Source organism: Somniosus microcephalus, unplaced genomic scaffold (assembly GCF_052327205.1).
Source record: "Somniosus microcephalus isolate GS21.2 unplaced genomic scaffold, FLI_Smic_1.0 unresolved_chr1, whole genome shotgun sequence".
NCBI classification, from domain to species: Eukaryota; Metazoa; Chordata; class Chondrichthyes; order Squaliformes; family Somniosidae; genus Somniosus; species Somniosus microcephalus.
Genome location: NW_028225179.1, coordinates 87,743,119 through 87,768,030, shown reverse-complemented (window position 1 = coordinate 87,768,030; position 24,912 = coordinate 87,743,119). Strand labels below are relative to the sequence as shown.

At 50.2% G+C, this 24,912-nt stretch overlaps 1 protein-coding gene across 1 annotated transcript in view; it reads left to right on the top strand.

Moving 5' to 3' along the window:
• Positions 1–24,912, top strand: part of LOC147095568 (scavenger receptor cysteine-rich domain-containing protein DMBT1-like) — a 185,314-nt gene that overhangs the window by 139,657 nt on the left and 20,745 nt on the right. The window contains exons 23-24 of the mRNA XM_085973662.1: positions 1,429–1,743; positions 4,525–4,839. Coding sequence (XP_085829788.1) covers positions 1,429–1,743; positions 4,525–4,839 — 630 coding nt within the window. The remainder of the gene's footprint in view (positions 1–1,428; positions 1,744–4,524; positions 4,840–24,912) is intronic.

Sequence of the window (24,912 nt, the reverse complement as noted above, 5' to 3'; positions counted from 1 at the left end):
GAGGAGTTACCCGCTCGGGTGAGTGGAGTTACCTGCTCGGTTGAGTGGAGTTACCCCCTCGGGTGAGTGGAGTTACCTGCTCGGGTGAGAGGAGTTACCCGCTCGGGTGAGCGGAGTTACCCGCTCGGGTGAGCGGAGTTACCCGCTCGGGTGAGAGGAGTTACCCGCTCGGGTGAGCGGAGTTACCCGCTCGGGTGAGCGGAGTTACCCGCTCGGGTGAGGGGAGTTACCTGCTCGGGTGAGAGGAGTTACCTGCTCGGGTGAGAGGAGCTACCTGCTCCGATGATCGCGGCAGTGTTGGCAGCTTCTTAACTGCCGCCTTGTTGCCATGTTCAGAGAGGGAGAGGGAGGTGTGTTAGTGTGAAGGTAAAGGGAGGAACTCCAATTGTTCTTTGGGTACATGTCCCAGCTGGTGTGGTACACAGCCCATGACACACACAGCAGATAACATAGAAACATAGATAAATAGGAGCAGGAGTAGGCCATTCCGCCCTTCCAGCATGCTCTGCCATTCAATATGATCATGGCTGATCCTCTATCTCAATACCATATTCCCACTCGCTCCCCATACCCCTTGATGCATTTTGTGTCTAGAAATCTATCTATCTCTTTCTTAAATATATTCAGTGAATTGGCATCCACAGACTCCTGTGGTAGAGAATTCCACAGGTTCACCTCCCTCTGAGTGAAGACATTTCTCCTTATCTCAGTCCTAAATATCCTACCTCGTATCCTGCGACAGTGACCACTCGTTCTAGACCTGCCAGCCAGGGGAAACATCCTCCCTGGATCCAGTCTATCTAGCCCTGTCAGAATTTTACACGTTTCAATGAGATCCCCTCTCATTCTTCTAAACTCCAGTGAATGCAGGCCTAGTCGACCCAATCTCTCCTCATACGACAGTCCTGCCATCCAAGGAATCCGTCTGGTGAACCTTCACTGCACTCCCTCTATGGCAAGTATATCCTTTCTTAAGTAAGGAGACCAAAACTGTACACATTACTCCAGGTGTGGTCTCACCAGGGCCTTGTACAAGGCCATGGTTCCATCCTCAGCCCGTGCTGTGTGAGATGTTCTCACCCAGTGTGTGATACTGAGGCCCATTCACAAAGCAGGAAAGGCCCAGGCTCATTCTCCGCCTGTGCTGTGTGAGCTATTCTCACCTGGGTCTCTTGGAGGAGTGAGTCTCCTGGGAGGGAGTCTGGCTCGATGAGGTTTTTGGGCCTCAGTACCAGGTTGTGGCAGCGTTGGTCCCGGATGGGGCTGCAGGACATTCCCAAAATTGGTGTTACGGGAGAATTAGGGCAGGTGGGATAAGTCTGGATATTGGGAGGAGCCTGACACCTCGGCACAAATGTCCAGCGATGACCTCAGTGAAAGTCCAGGTAATCCCAGACTAGATTAACCGTTTTCCCATCTCTATTCCAGGTCCGGTGCCCATACGGCTGGTGAACGGGACCAACATGTGCTCAGGGAGAGTAGAGGTCTATCGTAACTCTGTCTGGGGGACCGTCTGTGACGATGGCTGGGATGTAAATGCAGCGAGTGTGGTCTGCAGACTGTTGAATTGTGGGACGGCCCTGTCAGCAAGGACTGGTGCCTCCTACGGAGAGGGGTCTGGGGACATCTGGTTGGATGATGTGAGCTGTAACGGGACAGAGCCTGCCCTCGATCAGTGCTCTGCAAACCCATCGGGTGTCAATAACTGCAACCACAGCAAGGACGCTGGAGTTACCTGCTCAGGTGAGTGGAGTTACCCGCTCGGGTGAGTGGAGTTACCTGCTCACGTGAGTGGAGTTACCTGCTCGGGTGAGCAGAGTTACCTGCTCGGGTGAGGAGAGTTACCTGCTCGGGTGAGTGGAGTTACGGGTGAGTGGAGTTACGTGCTCTGGTGAGTGGAGTTACCTGCTCGGGTGAGCGGAGTTACCCGCTCGGGTGAGTGGAGTTACCTGCTCGGGTGAGAGGAGTTACCCACTCGGGTGAGTGGAGTTACCCGCTCGGGTGAGCGGAGTTACCCGCTCGGGTGAGTGGAGTTACCTGCTCGGGTGAGAGGAGTTACCTGCTCGGGTGAGTGGAGTTACCTGCTCGGGTGAGAGCAGTTACCTGCTCGCGTGAGTGGAGTTATCTGCTCGGGTCAGTGCTTTTAACTGAATCCTTGTGTGTATTCGTTCTGAATCTTTTGCTGTTTGTCCTGCTAGTCCATGCCTCTCAGTTGTTTCTGAGGTCTCTGGGTGACCAGCCCAGGTCTCTGGGTGACCAGCCCAGGTCTCTGGCTGACCAGCCCAGGTCACTCGGTGACTAGCCCAGGTCTCTGGGTGACTAGCCCAGGTCTCTGGCTGACCAGCCCAGGTCTCTGGGTGACTAGCCCAGGTCTCTGGCTGACCAGCCCAGGTCACTCGGTGACTAGCCCAGGTCTCTGGGTGACAATCCCAGGTCTCTGGGTGAGTAGCCCTGGTCTCTGGGTGACCAGCCCAGGTCTCTGGGTGACCAGCCCAGGTCTCTGGGTGACCAGCCCAGGTCTCTCGGTGACCAGCCCAGGTCTCTGGGTGACCAGCCCAGGTCTCTGGGTGACCAGCCCAGGTCTCTGGCTGACCAGCCCAGGTCTCTGGGTGACTAGCCCAGGTCTCTAGATTACTAAATAAGAGAAAACACTGGAAAAACTCAGCAGGCCAGGCAACATCCGTGGAGAGAAATAGAGTTAACGTCCATTTCCCTCATCCGAGGATTCCCCTCTACCGCGGTTGACACAGCCCTCGACCACGTCCGTTCTATCTCCCGCACTTCTGCCCTCACCCCTGCCCCTCCCTCCCGGAACCATGATAGGTTTCCCCTTGTCCTCACCTTTCACCCCACCAGCCTCCACATTCAATGGATCATCCTCCGCCATTTCCGCCACCTCCAACGTGACCCCACCACCAAACGTATCTTCCCCTCCCCTCCCCTTTCAGCATTCCGTAGGGACCGCTCCATCCGAGACACCCTAGTCCACTCCTCTATCACCCCCAGCACCCCTTCCCGTTTGCCCGGCACCTTCCCCTGCAAGCGCAGGAGATGCAATGACTGCCCTTATATCTCCCCCCTTCCCATTGTCCAGGACCCCAAACACCCCTTCCAGGTGAAACAGCGATTTACTTGTACTTCCTGCAATCGAGTATACTGTATTCGCTGCTCACGATGTGGTCTCCTCTACATTGGGGAGACCAAACGCAGATTGGGTGGCTACTTAGCGGATCACCTCCGTTCAGACCGTAAGGGTGACCCCGAGCTCCCGGTTGCCTGTCACTTTAATTCACTGCTCCATTCCCACTCGGACCTCACCGTCCTTGGCCTCGTACACTGTTCCACAGAAGCTCAGCGTAAGCTCGAGGAACAGCACCTCATCTTCTGATTAGGCACTTTACAGCCTTCCGGACTCAATATCGAGTTCAACAATTTCAGATCATAACCTCGGCCCCTATTACATTTTTACATATATTTTTTATCCACACTTTTGCTTTGTGCCTTTCCCCTTTTTTTTTCTCTCCCACATGGCAGCTGTGTTTCTTTCTGCCAGCGTATTTCACACTTCATCTAGAGCCATCCTTTGTTTCTTTACCTGTCCTATTACCATCTCGTCTCGCCTTGAATACCTCTTAATGCCTCTTCACCCCCCACAGACCTTCCCGTTTGTTCTTTCATCCACCCACCCCCCATTTCCCAGCCCCCAAATTTGCTTTCTAATCTGTTTCATTTCCTGCTTTTTTCTCAGTTCTGACGAAGGGTCTTTGACCTGAAACGTTAACTCTGTTTCTCTCCACGGATGTTGCCAGGCCTGCTGAGTTTTTCCAGCGTTTTTTGTTGTTATTTTGGATTTCCAACATCTGCAGTATTTTGCTATCTCTCTAGATTACTAGTTCAGCTACTGGATTACTTGTCCAGTAACATATATTGGATTTGGAGGGAGTGCAGCGCAGATTCACCAGATGATACCGGGTCTAAAGGGGTTAAATTATGGAGACAGATTGTATATCCAAGGCTTGTATTTTGTTGAATACAGGAGATTAAGGGGTGATCTAATCGAAGTGTTTGAGATGAATAAAGGATTTGATAGGATGGAGAGAAACTAGTTTCTCAATGGGAGAGTCCAGAACAGCGGGACATAACCTAACAATTAGAGCAAGGCCGTTCAAGGGTGATGTCAGGAATCACTTTTTCACACAAAGCCGAGTGGAAATCTGGAACTCGCTCCCCCAAAATGCTGGGGGTCAGTTGCAAATTGGAAAAGTTAATTTGATAGATTTTTGTTAGGCAAGAATATTAAGCATTACAGAACCAAGGAGGGTTGACTCAGTTTATCAGCCATAACCTAATTGAATGGCAGATCAGGCTCGAGGGGCTGAATGGCCCCCTATGTTCATAAACTCAATCTGTGCAGACCACTATTGGGAGGAGCCTAACTTCCTGGGCCCAAATGTCCAGCGATGACTCCAGTGAAAGTCCAGGTAATCCCCGACCAGATTAACCGTATTCCCATCTCTATTCCAGGCCCGGTGCCCATACAGCTGGTGAACGGGACCAACATGTGCTCCGGGAGAGTTGAGGTCTATCGGAAATCCATCTGGGGGACCGTCTGTGACAATGGCTGGGATCTAAAAGCAGCGAGCGTAGTCTGCAGACTGTTGAACTGTGGGACGGCCCTGTCAGCAACAAGACCAACCTACTATGAAGAGGGGACTGGGGACATCTGGTTGGATGATGTGAGGTGTCTTGGGACAGAGCCTGCCCTCGATCAGTGCTCTGCAAACCCATCGGGTGTCAATAACTGCACACACAGCAAGGATGCCGGTGTTACCTGCTCGGGTGAGTGGAATCCCCTGCTCGGGTGAGTGGAGTTACCTGCTCGGGTGAGCGGAGTTACCTGCTTGGGTGAGCAGAGTTACCTGCTCGGTGGGGCGGAGTTACCTGCTCGTGTGAGCGGAGTTAGCTGCTCGTGTGAGTGGAGTTACCTGCCTGGGTGAGTGGAGTTACCATCTCTGGTGAGTGGAGTTACCTGCTCGGGTGAGTGGAGTTACCTGCTCGGGTGAGTGGAGTTACCTGCCCGGGTGAGTGGAGTTACCTGCTCAGGTGAGCAGAGTTACCCGCTCGGGTGAGCGGAGTTACCTACTCGGGTGAGTGGAGTTACCTGCTCGGGTGAGAGGAGTTACCTGCTCGGGTGAGCGGAGTTACCTGCTCGGGTGAGAGGCGTTACCCGCTCGGGTGAGAGGAGTTACCCGCTCGGGTGAGAGGAGTTACCCGCTCGGGTGAGCGGAGTTACACGCTCGGGTGAGCGGATTTACCTGCTCGAGTGAGCGGAGTTACCTACTCGTGTGAGCGGAGTTACCTGCTCGGTTGAGCGGAGTTACCTGTCCGGGTGAGTGGAGTTAGCTGCTCAGGTGAATGCGGCAGTGTTGGCAGCTTCTTTGCTGCCGCCTTGCTGCTATCGTCAGAGTGGAAGAGTGAGGTGTGTTAGTGTGAAGGTAAAGCAGGACGTCCAATTGTTCGGTGGGTACATGTCCCAGCTGTTGCGGTACGGAGCCCGTGACACAGGCAGCAGGAAAGACATTGGCTCCATCCCCAGCTCATGCTGTGTGAGCTGTCCTCACACACTGTGTGATAATGAACCCCATACACAGAGCAGGACTTCCTCATCCATGCTTTTGTTACCTCTAGACTTGACTATTCCAACACACTCCTGGCTGGCTTCCCACATTGCACCCTACGCAATCTTGAGGTCATCCAAATCTCGGTTGCCCGTTTCCTAACTCGCACCAAGTCCCATTCGTCCATCTCCCCTATGCTCGCTGACCTACATTGGCTCCCGGTTAAGCAGCGCATCGATTTCAAAATTCTCATCCTTGTTTTCAAATCCCTCCGTAACCTCGCCCCTTCCTATCTTTGTAATCACCTCCAGCCCCACAACCCCCCGAAATATATGCGCTCCTCTAATTCTGCCCTCTTGAGCATCCCTGATTATAATCACTCAACCTTTGCTGGCCGTGCCTTCTGTTGCCTCGGCCCAAAACTCTGGAATTCGCTGCCTAAACCTCTCCGCTGTAGGGGGTGGTGTCTGTGTAGTCAGCTTTTGCCTCTGACTGCTTTGAGCGGTTCGAATCGCTCCCACACCCCTGTGGTTCTAGACTCCGGACGTAGGTACAGGCTGCGATACAAAATTGGAGTGGACAACTTGTTTGGTGCAAGAAAACTATGTTTTATTAGAGTCACAATAAAATTCTAACAATTACACTTAGATTACTGGAATAGTTACAGGCATTCAAGAGTACACTTAATTAAGAATGGGGAACACACGGCACAATGAGGGAAAAATCACATTAATGATGCCCCTACCCTATCCCACCCCCAATATCTAACTAAATTGTGTTAAAGGGGCCAGGGATTGTGATCACCAACAGGGGCTTCATGACAGTTCGAATCCTGTCAGTTAAGCCGGTTGCGTTTTGGGGTTCGCTTTTTGTGTCCTTTGGGGCCTGCCGTCGCCACGTGGTCCCAGTCTTAGAATCTGCGAAGGTTCTTCAGTTGAATGGAGTCCGCTGATGTGGTAAGGGCGCGGTTCTGGATTTGTCTGGGTGATGTGCCTTCAATAACCACAAAACTAGAAGTTATAAACTTAAACAAGTTGGCTTTTAATCACTAAGATCAGAGCTTACATCTCAACACACCAACTGGCTCACAGGAATGAGTCATACAGATCCAGGGATCTTTAAGTAAGAGAAGTCAGGGGCGGAGCCAAGAGCCAAGACCTGGAACATTCCAGGTTAGTCAGGAAAGAGGAAGTGAAACTATACACCGTGTGGGGGAGGGTAATATACATGAGTGCAAAACGAACACAGGCAAGACAAACAGATTGAATACAGGCAAGACAAACCGATTTCATCACATTCACCCCTTCTTTAGATTTAGTCCATCGGGGTGATGTTTCTTAAAAGTTGGTATAAGTGAGTCTGTCAGGAGGTTTTGCGGTTCTCAGTGATCGGCGTAAAGCCGGTTGGGTGCCTCTAGGGGAGTGGATTCTAGTTCCTCCGCTGTCCGGGCCTCCGCAGTGTCTTCCAGGTTATCTGCAGTGTCCTCCAGGTTAAAGTTGGGTATTGATACCTCCGAGCGTCCTGTCTCTTTTTGGTGTAGGTCTTCCTCGGGTAGTCTCTCATCGTTCTCTCCGCTCCCCGAGGGAGCGAGGTCTTTTATGGAAACAGTGTCCTCTCGCCCGTCAGAGTATTCGATATAGGCGTACTGAGGGTTTGCATGGAGGAGCTGTACCTTTTCCACAAGGGGGTCCGTTTTATGGCCGCTCACGTGCTTCTGCAATAGTACTGTCCCCGGAGACGTCAGCCACGCGGGTAGAGATATGCCCGAGGTGGATTTCCGGGGGAAAACGAACATCTTTTCGTGAGGGGTAGCGTTAGTGGCTGTACATAACAGAGACCTTATGGAGTGGAGCACGTCTGGGAGGACTTCCTGCCAGCGGGAGGTCGGAAGGCCTTTTGACTTTAAGGCTAACCTGACAGCCTTCCAAACAGTAGCATTCTCCCTTTCCACTTGCCCATTACCCCGGGGGTTGTAGCTAGTGGTTCTGCTAGTGGCTATCCCCTTTGAGAGCAAGAACTGGCGCAGTTCGTCACTCATAAATGACGTCCCCCTATCGCTGTGTATGTAGTTCGGCATGCCAAACATGCAGAATAGATTACAGAGACACTTGATGACCGTGGCACTGGTCATGTCTGGGCAGGGAATGGCGAAGGGGAAGTGGGAATATTCATCGATGATATTGAGGAAGTATACGTTACGGTCGGCAGAGGGAAGGGGTCCCTTGAAGTCCAGACTTAGGCGCTCGAATGGCCGTGTGGCTTTGATAAGGTGTGCATGGTCAGGCCTGTAGAAACGAGGCTTGCATTCCGCACAGATGCGGCAGGCTCTGGTCATTGTCCTGACCTCCTCGATGGAGTGGGGCAGATTGCGGGACTTTATAAAATGGTATAGCCGGGTGACCCCTGGGTGACAGAGGTCGTTGTGGAGACCCTGTAATTTGTCCGTATGAATGCTGGCACACATTCCCCGTGATAGGGCGTCTGGGGGTTCATTAACGGCTCCCGGCCTGTACATAATATCATAGTCAAATGTGGATAGTTCGATCCTCCACCTGAGTATTTTGTCATTCTTGATTTTCCCCCTTTGTTTGTTATTAAACATGAAAGCCACCGACCGCTGGTCGGTGAGCAGGGTGAAACGTTTGCCGGCTAGGTAGTGTCTCCAGTGCCGCACTGCCTCCACTATAGCCTGTGCCTCCTTCTCGACAGAAGAGTGCCTGATTTCAGGTCCCTGAAGGGTTCGGGAGAAGAAGGCCACAGGTCTCCCAGCCTGATTGAGGGTCGCAGCAAAGGCAAAGTCTGACGCATCGCTTTCGACTTGAAAGGGAATGCTTTCGTCCACTGCACACAGTGCAGCCCTTTCAATGTCCTGTTTGATACTGGTGAAAGCCTCCCGAGCTTCAGCTGATAGTGGGAAGGACGTCGATTTAATGAGGGGTCGGGCCTTATCAGAGTAATTGGGCACCCATTGGGCATAATACGAAAAAAATCCCAGGCACCTTTTTAAAGCTTTGGGATTGTGTGGCAGGGGCAGTTCCTTTAGGGGGCGTAATCAGTCAGGGTCCGGTCCAATTACCCCATCTTCCACCACACAGCCGAGGATACAGAGACGGGTTGTGTTGAAGACACATTTGTCTTCGTTGTAGGTTAGATTCAGCTTTAGGGCAGTTTTTTTAAATCTCGCAAGATTTAGATCGTGGTCTTGCTGGTTGTGCCCGCAGATAGTGACATTGTCCAGATAGGGGTAGGTAGCTTGTAGTTTATTCTCATCAACCATGCGGTCCATCTCGCGTTGGAAGACCGAGACCCCATTTGTTACCCCGAAGGGCACTCTGAGAAAATGGTAGAGGCGTCCGTTCGCCTCAAAGGCGGTGTATGGGCGGTCCTCCGTTCTAATGGGGAGCTGGTGATATGCGGATTTGAGGTCGATAGTCGAGAAGACTCGGTATTGCGCAATCTGGTTGACCATTTCTGATATGCGGGGTAATGGGTAGGCGTCCAGCTGGGTATAAATATTAACAGTCTGGCTGTAGTCAATTACCATCCGTTTCTTTTCGCTATTTTTAACTATGACTACTTGGGCACGCCACGGACTGGTACTGCATTCAATAATGCCTTCCCGCAGGAGTCTGTCCACTTCCGCCTTGATAAAGTGTCTGTCTTCCAGACTGTACCGTCTACTTTTGGTCGCTATGGGCCTACAGTTCGGAGCGAGATTAGCGAATAAAGAGGGCGGGCTGATTTTTAAGGTTGATAGGCCACAGACTGTGAGTGGCGGCTGGGACCCGCCATATGCTAGTGTGACACTTTCGTGGTGGCACTGGAAGTCCAGGCCCAAGATTACATTAACACAGAGTTCTGGCATCACGAGGAGTTTAAAATCCTTGTAGTCCGTGCCTTTTACAGTCAGTGTTACTGTAATGATATCAGCAAATAGTGATGTTATTTGCCTGTTTGATTATGATGCCTTACCAGCATGTTTGCATGTATTGATTACTTATGCCTGACCAGCAGAGGTCATGTGAGAGACAAGCAGAGGAGTTTAGTTTCAGTTTCGTTCTAGATGCATCACTAGCATGATGTCTCCTGTAAATGCTGTATAAAAGAGTTGAACAAGCTTTAGATTAAAAGACATTCTCTTTCATAAATGTCTCGTCATTGAACCCACAAAGAAATCAATACATGGTGTCAGAAGTGGCTGAAAGAGATGAAGAGAAAAAATCTGAAGTTAAATCAGCTCTCCACAAATTAGCAAGCCAAAAGAGAACATCGTTGCTTACCATTGGAGAATAGCAAACGAAGTGAAAAAATGGAAGGTTTACACCCACCGGCGAAGCTTCAGTTGACAGGTAATGTGGCTGAAAATTGGAGGAGATTCAAACAACGTTTGGAGTTGTTTTTATCAGCAATCGGAGCTGACGAGAAAGGTGATAAAATGAAAACGTCAGTGTTCTTACATGTCGTGGGTGATGAAGCGCTGGAGGTGTATAATAACTTCACATTCGCTGCTGATGGAGACAAAATGAAGCTAGATAAAATAATGGAACAGTTTGAGGCCTACTGCATACCTAAATGTAACGTGACGTTTGAGAGGCACAGATTTTTCACATGTGTTCAGAAAACAGGTGAGACTATTGATCAGTATGTGACTGAACTGAGAAACAGAAGCAAATCGTGTGAATTTGGGGGACTGACAGACTCGCTGATAAAAGACAGACTGGTGTGTGGTATTCCAGATAATGGTCTAAGGGAAAGACTGCTAAGAGAGCAAGATCTAGACCTGGGAAAAGCCATAGCACTGTGTAGGGCTATAGAGACTGTGAAGTTGCAGGCAAAGGAGCTGTTCAGTGACAATAGCGGCAACGTGGATGCAGTGAGAAAGAACGGATACAAACCGTTTAACAAAACGAGCGCCAATGTGAAAAAAGAGGCGTGGCCAGCGAACGAAAATGAAAGGGACAATCGAAAGACATGTAGTCGATGCGGTACACAGCATACACCAAGAAAGTGTCCAGCATATGGTAAAACATGCAATAGTTGCAACAAAAACAACCATTATGCCCGTTGCTGTAAGAACCAAGCGCAACAAAGCAACGTCCATACAGTAGATGAAAGCGAGATAGAGGAGTTCTATGTAGATGTTGTGTCTGAAAACAAAAAAGAAGAAAGAGACTGGATGTTGACACTAAAAGTGAATGACATACACATTCCATTTAAATTGGATACTGGAGCACAAGTTAATGTGATATCAGAGACTGATTTTAAGAAAATTAGACCCAGACCAAAGATACATGGAATAAAAGTGAAAGTGACAGGATACTCAGGTACTGATATACCAGTGAAAGGAAGATGCATTGTCAAAGTAACACACAAGGACAGAGAGCACACGCTAGCATTAATCGTGGTGCCAAAGGATGTGCAAGCCATACTAGGCTTAAAAGCCTGTGAGAGACTGAACCTGGTAAAGAGAGTCCTCGTTGTGGAAAGCAAAGGAGAGACAGTCTATGATGAACTCATGAAAGAGTACAACGACCTATTTAAGGGTCTAGGCTGCATTCCAGGAGAACACATGATCAGGGTAGATAAAAGTATGCCAACGGTTATACATCCATGCAGAAAAGTTCTGTTTGCTCTTCAAAAGCAACTGAAGGCAGAGTTGGACAGGATGGAAAGCCTGAACGTGATTCAGAAGATAGATGAGCCAACTGAGTGGGTGAGTTCCCTCATCGTAGTGGACAAAAAGAATGGAAAGCTCAGAATTTGCCTGGATCCAAGAGATCTAAACAGAGCAATAAAGAGAGAGCACTTCAAGCTTCCTACACGTGAGGAAATCATGGCACAGTTTGCAAATGCAAAGTATTTCAACAAGTTAGATGCATCATCAGGATTTTGGCAGATGAAATTGGACGAAGCAAGTTCAAGACTGTGCACGTTCAACAGTCCATTTGGCAGATACAGATTCCTAAGGTTACCATTTGGCATTGCCTCAGCTCCTGAAGTGTATCACAAAACTATCCATATGATCTATGAGCACCTGGAGGGAGTTGATACATCAATGGATGACATCATCGTATGGGGAACCATGAGAACTGAGCATGACGAGTGTGGTAAACCACTGTTTGTATTCCACTGTGTACATGCCTGTACATGCCTCGGCTGACTCCTCCCATGAATCCAGGTATAAAGGTGACTGCTCCACAGCCCTTTGTATTCTGGACCGGTCGACCACTCGAGGCACACCTTCATTCTCTTGTTAATAAAAGCCTGTTAATTACTCGCTTAATCTCAGTCTTTTGAGTTATTGATAGCGCATCAATTTTATTAACAAGATTTTTATAATGGAGAAGATCCTCACACCAGCATGCCTGGACTTAGATCATCAGGAGGCGGACTCATCCACCAAGTTTACTCACTGGCTTAGGTGTTTCAAAAAATTCCTGACCGCCTCCGCTGCAATCAAATCGGACGAGGACAAACTGGATGTCCTGACCTCCAAAGTGAACCACCGAGTGTACTCGGTCATCCAAGACGCGACCTCGTACGCGGATGCTATCAAGCTCCTCAAGGACCAGTACACGTGCCCAGTGAACGAAGTGTACGCCAGGCACCTTCTGGGGAGTCGTAAACAACAACCTGGGGAATCGACCGAGGAATACCTTCAGGCACTGTCTGTGCTTGGCCGGGCCTGTGGTTGTAAGGATGTAAAGGCCGCCGTGTACACAGAGGAACTTATCCGGGATGCTTTTGTAGCGGGCCACAGGTCCAATTACACCCGACAGCGACTGTTGGAGCAGAGTGACCTCGACCTCAACAAGGCCTCTGAACTCGCACTATCATTGGACGCAGCCTACCGGGGCATGGATGCCTACTCCTCTGCACCGTGGACGCCGCGGGGAACGACAGCCTGGGACACAGTAGGACCGTCTCATAGCGCCGTGCCATCCCAGCCACATCCCAGCAACGGCCCAACTACTGCAGCTGTGTCCCAAGGCCAGACAGCAGTGCCCCAAGGCCAGAAATGCTACTTCTGTGGCCAGGCCAAAGACCCCAGAGCGCGCTGCACGGCGAAAAATGCGATCTGCTCAGGCTGCGGGAAGAAGGGACACTACGCCAGCGTCTGCAGGGCCAAAGCCACCCTGAACCCCAGCAGCGCCGCGTGTGGGCCGTGCGAGCCGCCATCTTGGGCCTCCCCAGCCATGTGCGAACCACCGGAACAGCAGCCATTTTGGACGCCTCCAGCCACATGGGGATCATGGATGCCGCCATCTTGGATGACAGCCGGGACGCAGCAGGCCCCCAACACCACCTCATCTGATACCCGCAGCGACACACCGACCCCTACGCTGGCCTCCGTTACACTGGACCAAGCGAGACCGCACCAGATGGCCAGTTCCACAATGGACATTAAGGTAAATGGTCATGAAACAATCTGCCTTTTTGACTCTGGGAGCACGGAGAGCTTCATCCACCCCGACACGGTGCGGCATTGCTCTCTCCCAGTCCTGCCTGCGCACCAGCAGATTTCTATGGCCTCCGAGTCCCAGTCGGCGGACATTGGCGGCTACTGCGTGGTGACACTCGTAGTAGACGGGACTGTGTACGATAATTTTAAACTTCTGGTCCTGCCCGACCTCTGCGCTGCCGTTCTACTGGGGTTAGATTTTCAGTGCCACCTTAAAAGTGTTACGATGGCGTACGGTGGACTCCTCCCCCCACTCATAGTCCGCAGCCAGCAGCTTCCAAATTGCCCGCCGTGCACCAGGTGCAACCTCTCCACACTCAGAGTCACCCCCCCCCACTGTTTGCTAACCTCACCCCCGACTGTAAGCCCATCGCCACAAAGAGCAGGCGATACAGTGCCGGGGACAGGGTTTTCATTAAAACCGAAGTGGAGCGGCTCCTGAAGGAAGGGATTATTGAGGGCAGCATCAGCCCCTGGCTAGCCCAGGTTGTGGTCGTTAAGACCGGCGAGAAGCAGCGCCTGGTCATCGACTACAGCCAGACAATAAATCGCTACACCCTGCTGGACGCTTACCCACTCCCCCGCATAGCTGATATGGTCAACCAGATCACGCAGTACCGCGTCTTCTCGACCATTGACCTGAAATCAGCGTACCACCAGCTCCCTATCCGCCCTGAGGACCGCCAGTATACTGCCTTTGAGGCAAACGGCCGCCTCTATCACTTCCTTAGGGTTCCCTTTGGCGTCACCAACGGGGTCTCCGTCTTCCAAAGGGAGATGGACCGGATGGTCGATCAAAATGCGTTGCAGGCTGTTGTGTATGTAACCGTTTACCTTTAAGGGAACTATAGAATGTAACCGTTCGCCTTTAAGAGCACTACTTTAGGGTGGCACTATTTGTTGGCTCATGTATACTGTAATACCGATAGTGACCACACCAGTATATAAGGGTTGTGATACGTTAACTAGGGCAGATTTGCCCGAACCTCTGAATAGTAAAGACCTGTTTTATTTGTTAACCTTGGAGTCTGTGTATTATTTGCAATACAACCCACAGACTTAACAATGGCGATGAGGATGATCGTACCCTGCGGCAACAGTACTTCCTAAGCTACTAAGGAGCGTCGAAGTGAGGCAACCGCCTTCGTCGTGCTGCTGGAAGAACACACGAGGCTGCAGCAACAGACAGGAAGCAGACTAGCAATGAAAGTTCATCAGCAACAGGCACAACTACCCTTTTACCACGGTGCGGAGTGCGTCGATCAATTAACAAAAGAAAGCAACCGGCGACCGCAACGACTGTGAGTAGGGGAAAGTGTGGAAAATATCCGGAGGATAAGGGCAGTGACCACCACGGTCGAGGGGGTGAAAAAGGCCGGACAGCGACCGGGATCACAAGGCGCGGTGGCGATAAATAAATAAATAACTAAATAACCCGCGAAGAATCAGCCGCAGCCGGGGAGGAAAGGGCCGGACTGCGGGAGGTCGGGGAGAGGCGTTTGAATCCGCTGAGCGAGAGCCCGAGAGGGAGCGAGCAAGAGCCGCGCGAGCGGGTGAGCCAGAGCCCGAGAGGGAGCGAGCAAGAGCCGCTTCGAGCGGGAGGCGCTTCACGAGCCAGCGATCGCACCAGCGATAAGGGCCGAGAGCCGCTTCGGGCGAGAGGCGCAGCGCGGGCCATCGATCGCATCCACTGATAAGGGCCGGGCCGCTTTGAAGTGAGGGGCGCAGCCGGGCCATCGATCGCAATCCCTGATAAGGGCCGCACTCGGGCTGGTAGGGCAGAGTCGGCAGACACTGAAGGCGCGAGAGCTGCGGTGAACAGCGCGGGCCATCGATCGCGGCGGAGATAAGGGCCGCACTCGGGCTGAAAGACAGCGTCGGGGGTCAGGTGAAGACCGTCAAGCACGGGAAAACCGCCATTGAAGTGGGCGGGGAGAGCGAGAAGCGCGGGAAAGCCGCCATTTTTCACGGGAAAACCGTGGGGGGAAGAAGACAGAAGCGGGAAACCGCCATCTTAGAAAATTAATTAGAATTTTCAGAAAGGCTGGTGTGTTCTCAAGAAGAGAGGAAAAATAAGATGTAGAGGGGCCTGTGGTGGAGCATTTTGGACCTTCTGGCATCCTAGGCAGCTCTTGGTCATGTCTTCGATGTCTCCATCGATACCTGGCCACCATACAAACGCCCTAGCTAGGTTCTTCATTTTCACTCCACCCAGATGCCCCTCGTGAAGCTCCTTTAGCACTTTATCCTGGAGTTTGGGTGGAATCACCACTCTGGATCCACACATAAAGGTTCCTCGGCACACTGACAGCTGTTCTCTTCTTTGCGAGAATGCTGGCAACAGTGGTTCGCCATGTGCTGGCCATCCCTTCACTGTTAAATCGTAGACCCGTGAGAGAGTAGGGTCATTTCTTGTCTCCCTTTCAATGGCAGAATTTGTCACCGGTAGACATTCCACTATGGTAGAGTGGAATATCTCTACTGGGTCTACTGTAGGTGCCTCTTCTATTGTTGGCAACGGTAGGCGTGATAAACCGTCAGCATTCCCATGCTGTTTTGACCCTTTGTATTCAATGTTGTATTGGTGTGCCCCTAGAAAAAGGGACCACCTCTGTAGTCTTTGTGCCGTCATAATGGGGACACCTTTTTTAGGGTTGAATATGGAGATGAGGGGTTGATGGTCAGTCAGCAAGGTAAATTTTTGTCCGTGTAGGTAATGGTTGAATTTCTTCACTCCCCATACCAGGCTGAGTGCTTCCCTGTCTATCTGGGCATAGTTACGCTCAGCTGAGTTCAATGAGCGTGACGCAAAAGCTATCGGCCGTTCCGAGCCATCAGGGAATCTATGGGACAATACCGCTCCTATGCCGTAAGGGGATGCATCGCACGCCAGTCTGATTGGTAGTGATGGGTTGTAATGAGCCAAAATTTTCTCGGATGTGATTAAGTCTTTACATTTATGGAAGGCACGTTTACAGTCTTCGTTCCATTTCCAAATCACTCCTGTCTGTAGAAGATCATTAAGAGGGTGTAGAATAGTTGATAAGTTCGGTAAAAATTTATGATAGTAATTTATTAATCCCAGGAATGACCTTAATTGTGAAACATTTTCAGGTGCTCGGGCTTTTATAACTGCTTCAATTTTTTCAGGTGACTTATGCAACCCTTCCTTATTAATTATGTGGCCACAATATGATATCTGATTTTGGAAAAATTCGCACTTGGGGTGATTTGCTCGTAGGCCCCGTTCTTTCAGCCTAGTGAGCACCTGCTCCAAATTGGCAAGGTGCTCGTTGTCGTTTTCTCCTGTTATAAGGATGTCGTCTAGGTAGCATTGAGTCCCTGGAATCCCTTGCAGGACTTGCTCCATAGCTCTTTGCCAGATAGCTGGAGCTGATGCTATTCCAAAAACCAGCCGATTGTACTGGTACAGGCCTTTGTGTGTGTTTATTGTGAGATACTTTTTAGAGGTCTCCTCAACCTCCATCTGTAGATATGCTTGTGCCAAGTCAATTTTTGTGAAACGTTTCCCTCCGGATAGTGAGGCGAAAGTATCTTCTATCCTCGGAAGAGGATACTGTACCGTGTGAAGGACCGGGTTTACAGTCACCTTAAAGTCTCCACAGATGCGAATTTTTTTCTGTTCCTCAGAGTTATTTTTCAATGTTTTTTTCATGACTGGAACGATGGGTGTTGCCCATTCGCTCCAATCTATTTTGGATAATACGCCTGCCTTTTCCAAATTCTTCAGCTCTGCCTCGACTGCCGGACGTATTGCGTATGGCACCGGTCTTGCCTTAAAAAATTTTGGAATTCCTGTATCTTCCACTTTTATTGAGGCGGTGATGCCTTTCAAGGTTCCTAGTTTCTCTTGAAACACTTCTTTGGCATTGGCCAAGATGTCTTTTAATCGTTCAGGTATGAGAACAGCTGTCAGTGGATTTATTTTGTCCAGATTGGCATACCCGTGCAATGTGTCCAATCTTACCACATTGCCTGCATGCTTTGCCCTTGAACCAGCAGTCCCTCTGGTTATGGGTGGATCTGCCGCAGCGATAACATCTTCCGAACTCCTGTGTCATTTTATGGGTGCCGAAGTCCTGTGTCTCTTGTTGTATCTCTGCAGCTCCTTTTGCTGCTGCTTCGTATGATACAGCCATACTGAAAGCTTTGTCCAATGTTAAATCTTTTTCAGAAAGCAGTTTTTTTTGTGTTCCTTCACTTAAGAGACCGCAAACAAATTTGTCTCGAAGATAATCCGATAGTCCTGCTCCGAATTGGCAGTACTTTGATAGCTTTCTTAATTCGGTTAGGTAATCAGCGTTACTTTCATTCTTGTGTTGATTTCTCTTGAAGAACTTGAATCGTTCCGCTATCAGCAGTGGTGTTGGGTTTAAATGCTCCTGCAGGGTATCAACAATTTCTTTAAAAGTCTTGTCCTTTGGTTTGGCTGGAGTGATTAAATTTCATAACAGCCCGTATGTCTTCGCGCCCATTAAGTTCAGAAGTACTGAAGCTTTTTTTTCATCTGTTATTCCATTTGCAGTGCAATAAACCTCTACTCTTTCCACGTATGTGGTCCAATCTTCTATTTCGCCATCAAAAGCCTCAATATTACCAGATTTAGGCATTTCAGAAAAGATATGGCGCTTCCCGCGCTTTTTTTTTCTCTCTGTAGCAACGATATGGCGCTTCCCACGCTTTCCGCCGCTGCTACCGATAACAACGCTGTTTTACTGTGGTTTCTGTTTATTCACTGTTGGAGACTCGTTCCCGACGGAGGTCTAAACGCTGACCTGCTTGCCGCGCCGGCCGTCTCTCGAGTGCACCCTCCCAGTCCGTTATTGCTTGCCTCTGATTTCGCTGCCTGTCTCAGCTGTAGAGCCCGCCGCTGGAGCTCCAGCCTGACGCCCAGGAAGGATTAGCGCAGTACCTGCCACCAGCTTGGCCAGCTGGTGAAACCACAGTTTCTCTTACTTCCTTGAGTCTTCTGGGCGCTGGAGGAATCGATGTCCTTGAGGTGCTGCCGAATTGCAGGTAAGTCCGTTTCCACTTTGTCGCCACTGTACTGTCCGTGTGTAGATAAAGACACTGAAGACAGGAGTTGGTTCATAGGTATTTACTAAGCAAGTCTGGGGGGGGGTTTCTAAAGGATATACACAATACACAGGCTTATATAGCCCAAGTGGCAATTACCGGCATTACGCACACCTGGGGCTCTTAAAGGCACATACACCATAATTGCTCTTAAAGGCACATACACCACACCCGGCTCCGGCACCCCGAGAGGTCAGTACCTGTCATAGCGTGCTCCCATTTTATGACATAAGGTGGGACCGCTGTGAAACGGATGCGTGCACCCCCTTGAATGACTCCAATGTTCTCTACCCTGTATATCGGTGCGGGTCGGGCTGTCCCACCCATGACCGGCATCCTTACTACTATCCCCATGATAGTGTGATTTGAATGCCCACAATCCACTGGGACAGGGTAGGCCTCAGAAGCTAGACGGAGTTGACACGGGCTTAATGAATTCTCAAATGGGTGGAGGGCTGCGAGGTGCTTGTTGCTAATCCAGGAGGGGACTAAACCCTGTTTTAAATCCTCCAGGTTGCTCCGGCCCTCGCCTAGCAACCATGCCCCGTACAGTATGCATACCTCGTTCTGTGCAGCCTGATCTGAAGCATTCCTGTCCTCTCGTATGAGGGCATTCACTGTCTTTGCGTGCCTCTCCAGCTCAGCAATGATCTCTTTTAAATGGACCATCATAGCTTGGCCCTCATGTAACTCTGAGCCTACTACGGTATTTTCATCCATTAAGATTTTTCGTAATTGTGTTTTTAAACCGTTTATCTGTGTCTGCAATTCTATGTCATCCAGGCTGTTTATAACAGAGGATCCTGTATTATATGGAGCAAAAACATCATTCCAAGTTCCCCTTCTTTGTCTCCCCGCGTTGCTAAAGTACTCAGTGTGTGTAGTGTTTAGTTCTGTTTTGTCTACGTCGGCAAAATCGAACTTGTAGAATTTCCTGAACATTTCTCTTAACAGGGCCTGGTATAGCTGTTCTGTCTCTGTGGGGCACCACTCAGGTAAGTGTACCTCGGTAAGGTTTAGGATCACCGAAGCTACCGCGTAGTGTACCCCCTGGTATAGCACCTTTTCCATCGGCACTAGTACCAGCCCATTCCTTGGTCCCTTGGTGGTGGTAGGGCACCCCTCTATGTATGTCCTTGCTGTCTGGGTCGTGGGCAGGGGCTTTCGGGCGCGTGCCACGAGCTCAGTGGCTTTAACTGGGGCTGGGGAGTTTTGGACTATGCAAGTGTGTAGGTGGGAATCCCATTCCATCCCCTTCCCCTTATCCTGCCATGATGCGGAAAAGATGATGGATATGCACGTGGGGCAGGCCCTTTGCGAACCCCACATGCAGACATAAATTCCCTGTTCAGACTCCCACTGTTGTGTATGTAATATGTGTGCTACTTTGAACCTATGGACAGGACTGCACTACTTGTAGGGCGTAGTGATACGCAGTACCACTCCTGGCCATGGGGTATAAGTAGTACTGTGGGTACTGATCTCCCCTCAGTTCCCGCGTGTGGGCATGAAGTAAAGACCTACGTGCAGTCCCTACCTCCAACCAGTAAAGACCTGTTTGAGTTATACGTTTAAGTCTTTGTGTTAATTGTTCAATACAATACACATACTTAACACTGGCGACGAGTCGGTTCGAACCCTGCGGCAGTTATTCCACGGCGGCTTCGTCCAAAGACAGGACGTTGAAGAGAGGTTTCAATCCTCAACACCCCACTCAAAACTGAAGGGCAGCAGAAATCCTGACAGCTTCCAGCGACTGGAAGCGACAGGCATTAGGACCCTGAAGCCTCCATAACCTCGTGGGTAAGCCAGAGCCCGGGAGGGAGCGAGCAAGAGCCGCGCGAGCGGGTGAGCCAGAGGCCGGGAGCCGCTTCAAGTGCGAGGCGCAGCGCGGGCCAGCGATCGGGACCAAAGATAAGGGCCGCACTCGGGCGATCGCGGCGAAGATAAGGGCCGCACTCGGGGGCTGAAGGGAGATGGCGTCGGGGACGGGTGAAGACCGCCAAGCGCGGGAAAACCGCCATTTTGTGGGCGGAGGACGACGGCAAGAGCGGGAAGCCGCCATCTTTGATAACAAGTAAAGAAAAGAAAATCTGAGAAATTGCAAATCTACAATGCCTAAACATGGGAATATTAGCACCTTTGATAGTGACCTCGAAGATTGGGCCATATATGTTGAAAGAGTAAAAAATTATTGTAAGGCCAATAAAATTCGTGACCAAGATAAAGCTCTAACATTATTAAATTTAATGGGTGCGAAGACATACGGGCAATTGAAACACCTGTTATCACCAGATGAACCGGCGGATAAGACGTTCGATGAGATTGTTACTGTCCTGAAAGATCATCTAAACCCCACGCCGCTGATGCTAGCGGAACGATTTAAATTTTACGACAGAAGGCAGCTACAGCATGAAAGCAATGCTGAATATTTGCTGGAATTGCGTAAATTAGCGAAATATTGCCAGTTTGGAACGGGACTGACAGATGCACTACGAGACAAATTTGTGTGTGGTTTATTTAAACAGGATACACAAAAGCGACTGCTCGAGGAGAATGAGCTGACGCTTGAGAAGGCGGTCACTATGGCAGCAGCACACGAAGCCGCAGCGAGAGGCACGGCAGTAATGCAGCTACGGTCACCGGAGCTCAGTGCACACAAATTGGGTGTGAGTTCTGGCAAATGTTATCGTTGTGGAAAGACAACGCATGATCAGAACCAGTGTTGGTTTAAAAACCAAGAATGTAGAACTTGTGGTAGGCTTGGACATATAGCTAGAGTATGCAGGTCAGGGAAGAAGACCAGCAACAAGAAGTCACCGCAAGGAAAATACACAAAGGTACACAAGGTGACCGAACAGGAGTCCGATTCAGACGCTAGCAGTAATGAACTGGCTAGCTTAAGCTGTAATGAACTGGCTAGCTTAAGAGTACTCAACGCTGGTAAGGGTGCAGACCTCCAGACAATTTGGGTCACTCTTCAGATAGAAGGAGTCCAAGTAAAACTGGAATTGGACACTGGATCGGCATTGACGGTCATAAATAAGAAAGATTACGGAAAGTTATTCCAACATATTCCCCTACAGGATACGGGGATTATATTGAAAACATACACGGGGCAAAGAGTGTACCCCATCGGGAAAATAGAGGTTGCAGTGGTCCACAAGGGCGAAGACAGTCAAATAATGGACTTATATGTGATATCTGAAGGAGGTCCTCCACTACTAGGACGGGAGTGGATTAGGAAAATGAATATGGACTGGCATTTCCTACAAACAATAACGAGTGAGAACTCGGTGAAGATAGTCGGCCCAGACTCTGGAACGGATGATGGTAAGCCCAACTCAGGTGCAAAAGACAAAGTTTCAGCACAGAATTCCACTGAGCAACAACAACATAGTTTAACTGTGGATTCTGAGTCTGGCAAGTCTACTGATGTGCCCATTTCTGAGGGACACCGGGCTCGAACTCAACTCCATTTCAAACTACAACAGCAATTAGAACAAATGCTTCGCTGTTTTGAGCAAGAGTTGAATGCAACGAAAGAGTTCTTTGATATAGAGTTGGAGAATCTGGAAAGACAACAGAAGCAGCTGATGGAGAAAATGGAGCAGGAGCACACAAAACGTCTGATGTCAGAGGAGTTAACGGTCAGCCAACTCCTGCATATGCTGAAGGACAGGACTCTGAAATGGGAAAAACTTGAACACGAACTTCAATATTCAAACGAAAGGGGTTCGGAGCTCTCAAAGGTTATTGGAAGAGCTGAGGTGGCAACACAGACTGAGATGACTGCAACAGAGCAGCCCTTGGATGCCAAAAGCACGCTGACTCACGTCAACGTAGAACAACAGACCGCTGAAACAGCTGCTCCGGTAGAGGGATTGAATAGTCCGATCAATCAATCTCCAAAAGAAGTTGAAGTAGTAAAATCTCAAATGAGGTCATTAGTAAACGACTTGCTGAAAGCCCAGAAAAAGCTGGATGAAGAGGTACGCATGAAGAAGTCTCTTCAGGAAAGATGTCTGGACTTGGAACAAAAGCTGGCTAACGCCCAGCTGGGTATGGAGGAAATAGAAGACCCTCTCGCTGGCCTAGATCAGGACGACACCGAATATTACTATGTCCTGTCCTGCCCAACTTGTAACTTCGACTCCCACCATACAGAAATCATGGAGGAGCACCAAAAGTCTACGGAACATCGGGAGAAGGTGGCTCTACTATGGAAAAAGGAGGAAGAGAAGGAGGAACTGCGCATGCAGCTGGCAGCTGACAGTGGAGCCCAGAGAGTCTCCAAGAAGCAGAAAAGGAAAAGTCGAAACAGAAGATGACCCATCTGAACCATTATTACCTCTACCAGATCACACACGTGGTCCCTCCGAACGGAGCCAATTCAGTTCGGAAGTTCAAACTGTTAAATCCATGGAAGGACTATTGAATGAGTCACTCCAGCAACGTGAACCGACTACACCACAGAGATTGAATCTGTGAACTGTTTTCCGCAGAGACTGAATCTGTGATCTGTTTTGACATGAAGTTATCTATGTATCTATGTTATTCTGTTATGTAAACCTGAAGTTATATATGTATATAGGTTATTACGTTATGTTAAATGGGGAGATGACTGTAAAGCTAAGAAGGGAGGAATGTTGTGTATGTAATATGTGTGCTACTTTGAACCTATGGACAGGACTGCACTACTTGTAGGGCGCAGTGATACGCAGTACCACTCCTGGCCATGGGGTATAAGTAGTACTGTGGGTACTGATCTCCCCTCAGTTCCCGCCTGTGGGCATGAAGTAAAGACCTATGTGCAGTCCCTACCTCCAACCAGTAAAGACCTGTTTGAGTTATACGTTTAAGTCTTTGTGTTAATTGTTCAATACAATGCACATACTTAACACCCACCACTTATCCCAGCACACACTAGTTCCCCCTTGGGTCCCCGTGACCGTCCGGTAGGTGTCGTTCCCTAGTCGTTCCCAGTCAGCTGTACGGTCCCCCATGTCTCTGCTCAGCTTCCTGAGCCACCACCACCTTCCCAGGGGAATCTGTCCTCTGCAGGTCAGGCACACGCGTTTCCCCTCAGTGACCCCGACCCGTCTGGCCACAACCTGTACGCTGGGGCAGGGGAGGGAGGCCTCCCCGTAGGTGAACCCGGTCTGGCTGAAGTACCGGGTGGAGTTAGATCCCAGACACCCTGGCCATCTTCCCTCATGGGAATAGATCGCGAGCTCCTCCACGTCTCGTTCGCCGCCCCCAGCAGTCACAACCGGTGCTCTCTCTCCTGAGCACCCATAGATGTGGGAGTCCTCCACGTCACCTCACTTCCCAGTGCTCATTCCTATCAGGGCGAGTAGGAGTATGCCCCCCTTCATTTCAAAATCCCATCTGTAAGGAGACATAAGAGCATATAGCCAGGTCCCGAGAAGAGTCTCTGGCTTGGGTAAAGCATAGTCAAGTCTTGCAACCTCGACTTAATACAAACACTCTTAAAACAATAATATTTAAACTACCAATCACCTTGTTTAAAATTAAACTAAAACACCCAAACTTAACAAATCCAAAATTACATTATAGAAGCTATATACATCCGCCGCCCGCCTCCAGGCGGCCAGGCTAATCCGTGTTCGGGCTGCAGCACACTACTCCCTTTGGTGTGGCTGCTCTGTCCTGTACTTTTGGTCCCTCGCAGTCTGCGGCTGCTGGTTGGGGACCTCTGCCCTCAGATTGATCCCTGACTTGAGAGGCTGCCCTTTTAAACTGGGGAGCCGGTGACCACGGTTCCTTTGGCCGTGGCGCTCGTGGGGACCTTCTAGGGACTTTGGCTGGTGGGGGTTTTCTGGCTGGTGGGTCTTTAACATGAGCCACTGCCCCCTCCTGTGCAGTCTGTGAACTTTCCACTACCGCTTGCTGGGGATTTTTATCCTCAGGCTTTTTCTCTCCTGAACTTGTGCTAGGGGCAGGCAACTCTACGCAGCCTGATGCTGCAGGCTGAGGGTCCTTGCTTCACGTCCCACCTCTCCTAAACCTGGGTTAGGGGCAGGTAACTATCTACAGCCTAATGCTGCAGGCTGAGGGTCCCCGCCCTCACATCCCACCTCTCCTAAACCTGGGCTAGGGGCAGGTAACTCTCTGCAGCCTGATGCTGCAGGCTGAGGGTCCTCGCCCCCAGGTCCCACCTCGTCTAAGTCCCAGATGAGTGGGGGAGTGTTCCAAACGGTGGGTGGGATGGCCCTTCCCTTAAAACAAGCCACTGCACCTGCCTGTTCAGTCTGTGAGTTTGCCCCTGCTGCAGGCTGAGGATTTCGATCCTCAGACCTTGCCCTAACTGGCTGTTCCCTTCTCTCGGGCTTAAACAATTTACATTGGTTAATGTGGAACCATTTGATGCGCCAAGGCATCTTTATGGCGTATACCATGGGGCTGGCCTTGTCTACAATCCTGAAGGGCCCCATGTATAACGGTTCTAGACTTCCTACCCGAGCAAAATTCCTAACCATAACCTGATCCCCTATCTCCCACTCGTGGTGTGTTCGGGGTTCTAACAGCAATCGGTTACTCCAATAGGCAGTACTTATAGCCTCCCTGGGCGGTGGCTAGGGGCCCGATGTAGTCGACCTGGATCGACTGCGATGGTCCCTCTACCATCCTGATGTGTCCCATAGGTACCTTCCTTTTGTGGGGATCAGGGTTGTTAGCAGCACACACCAGACAGCTGGCACAGAACTCGTG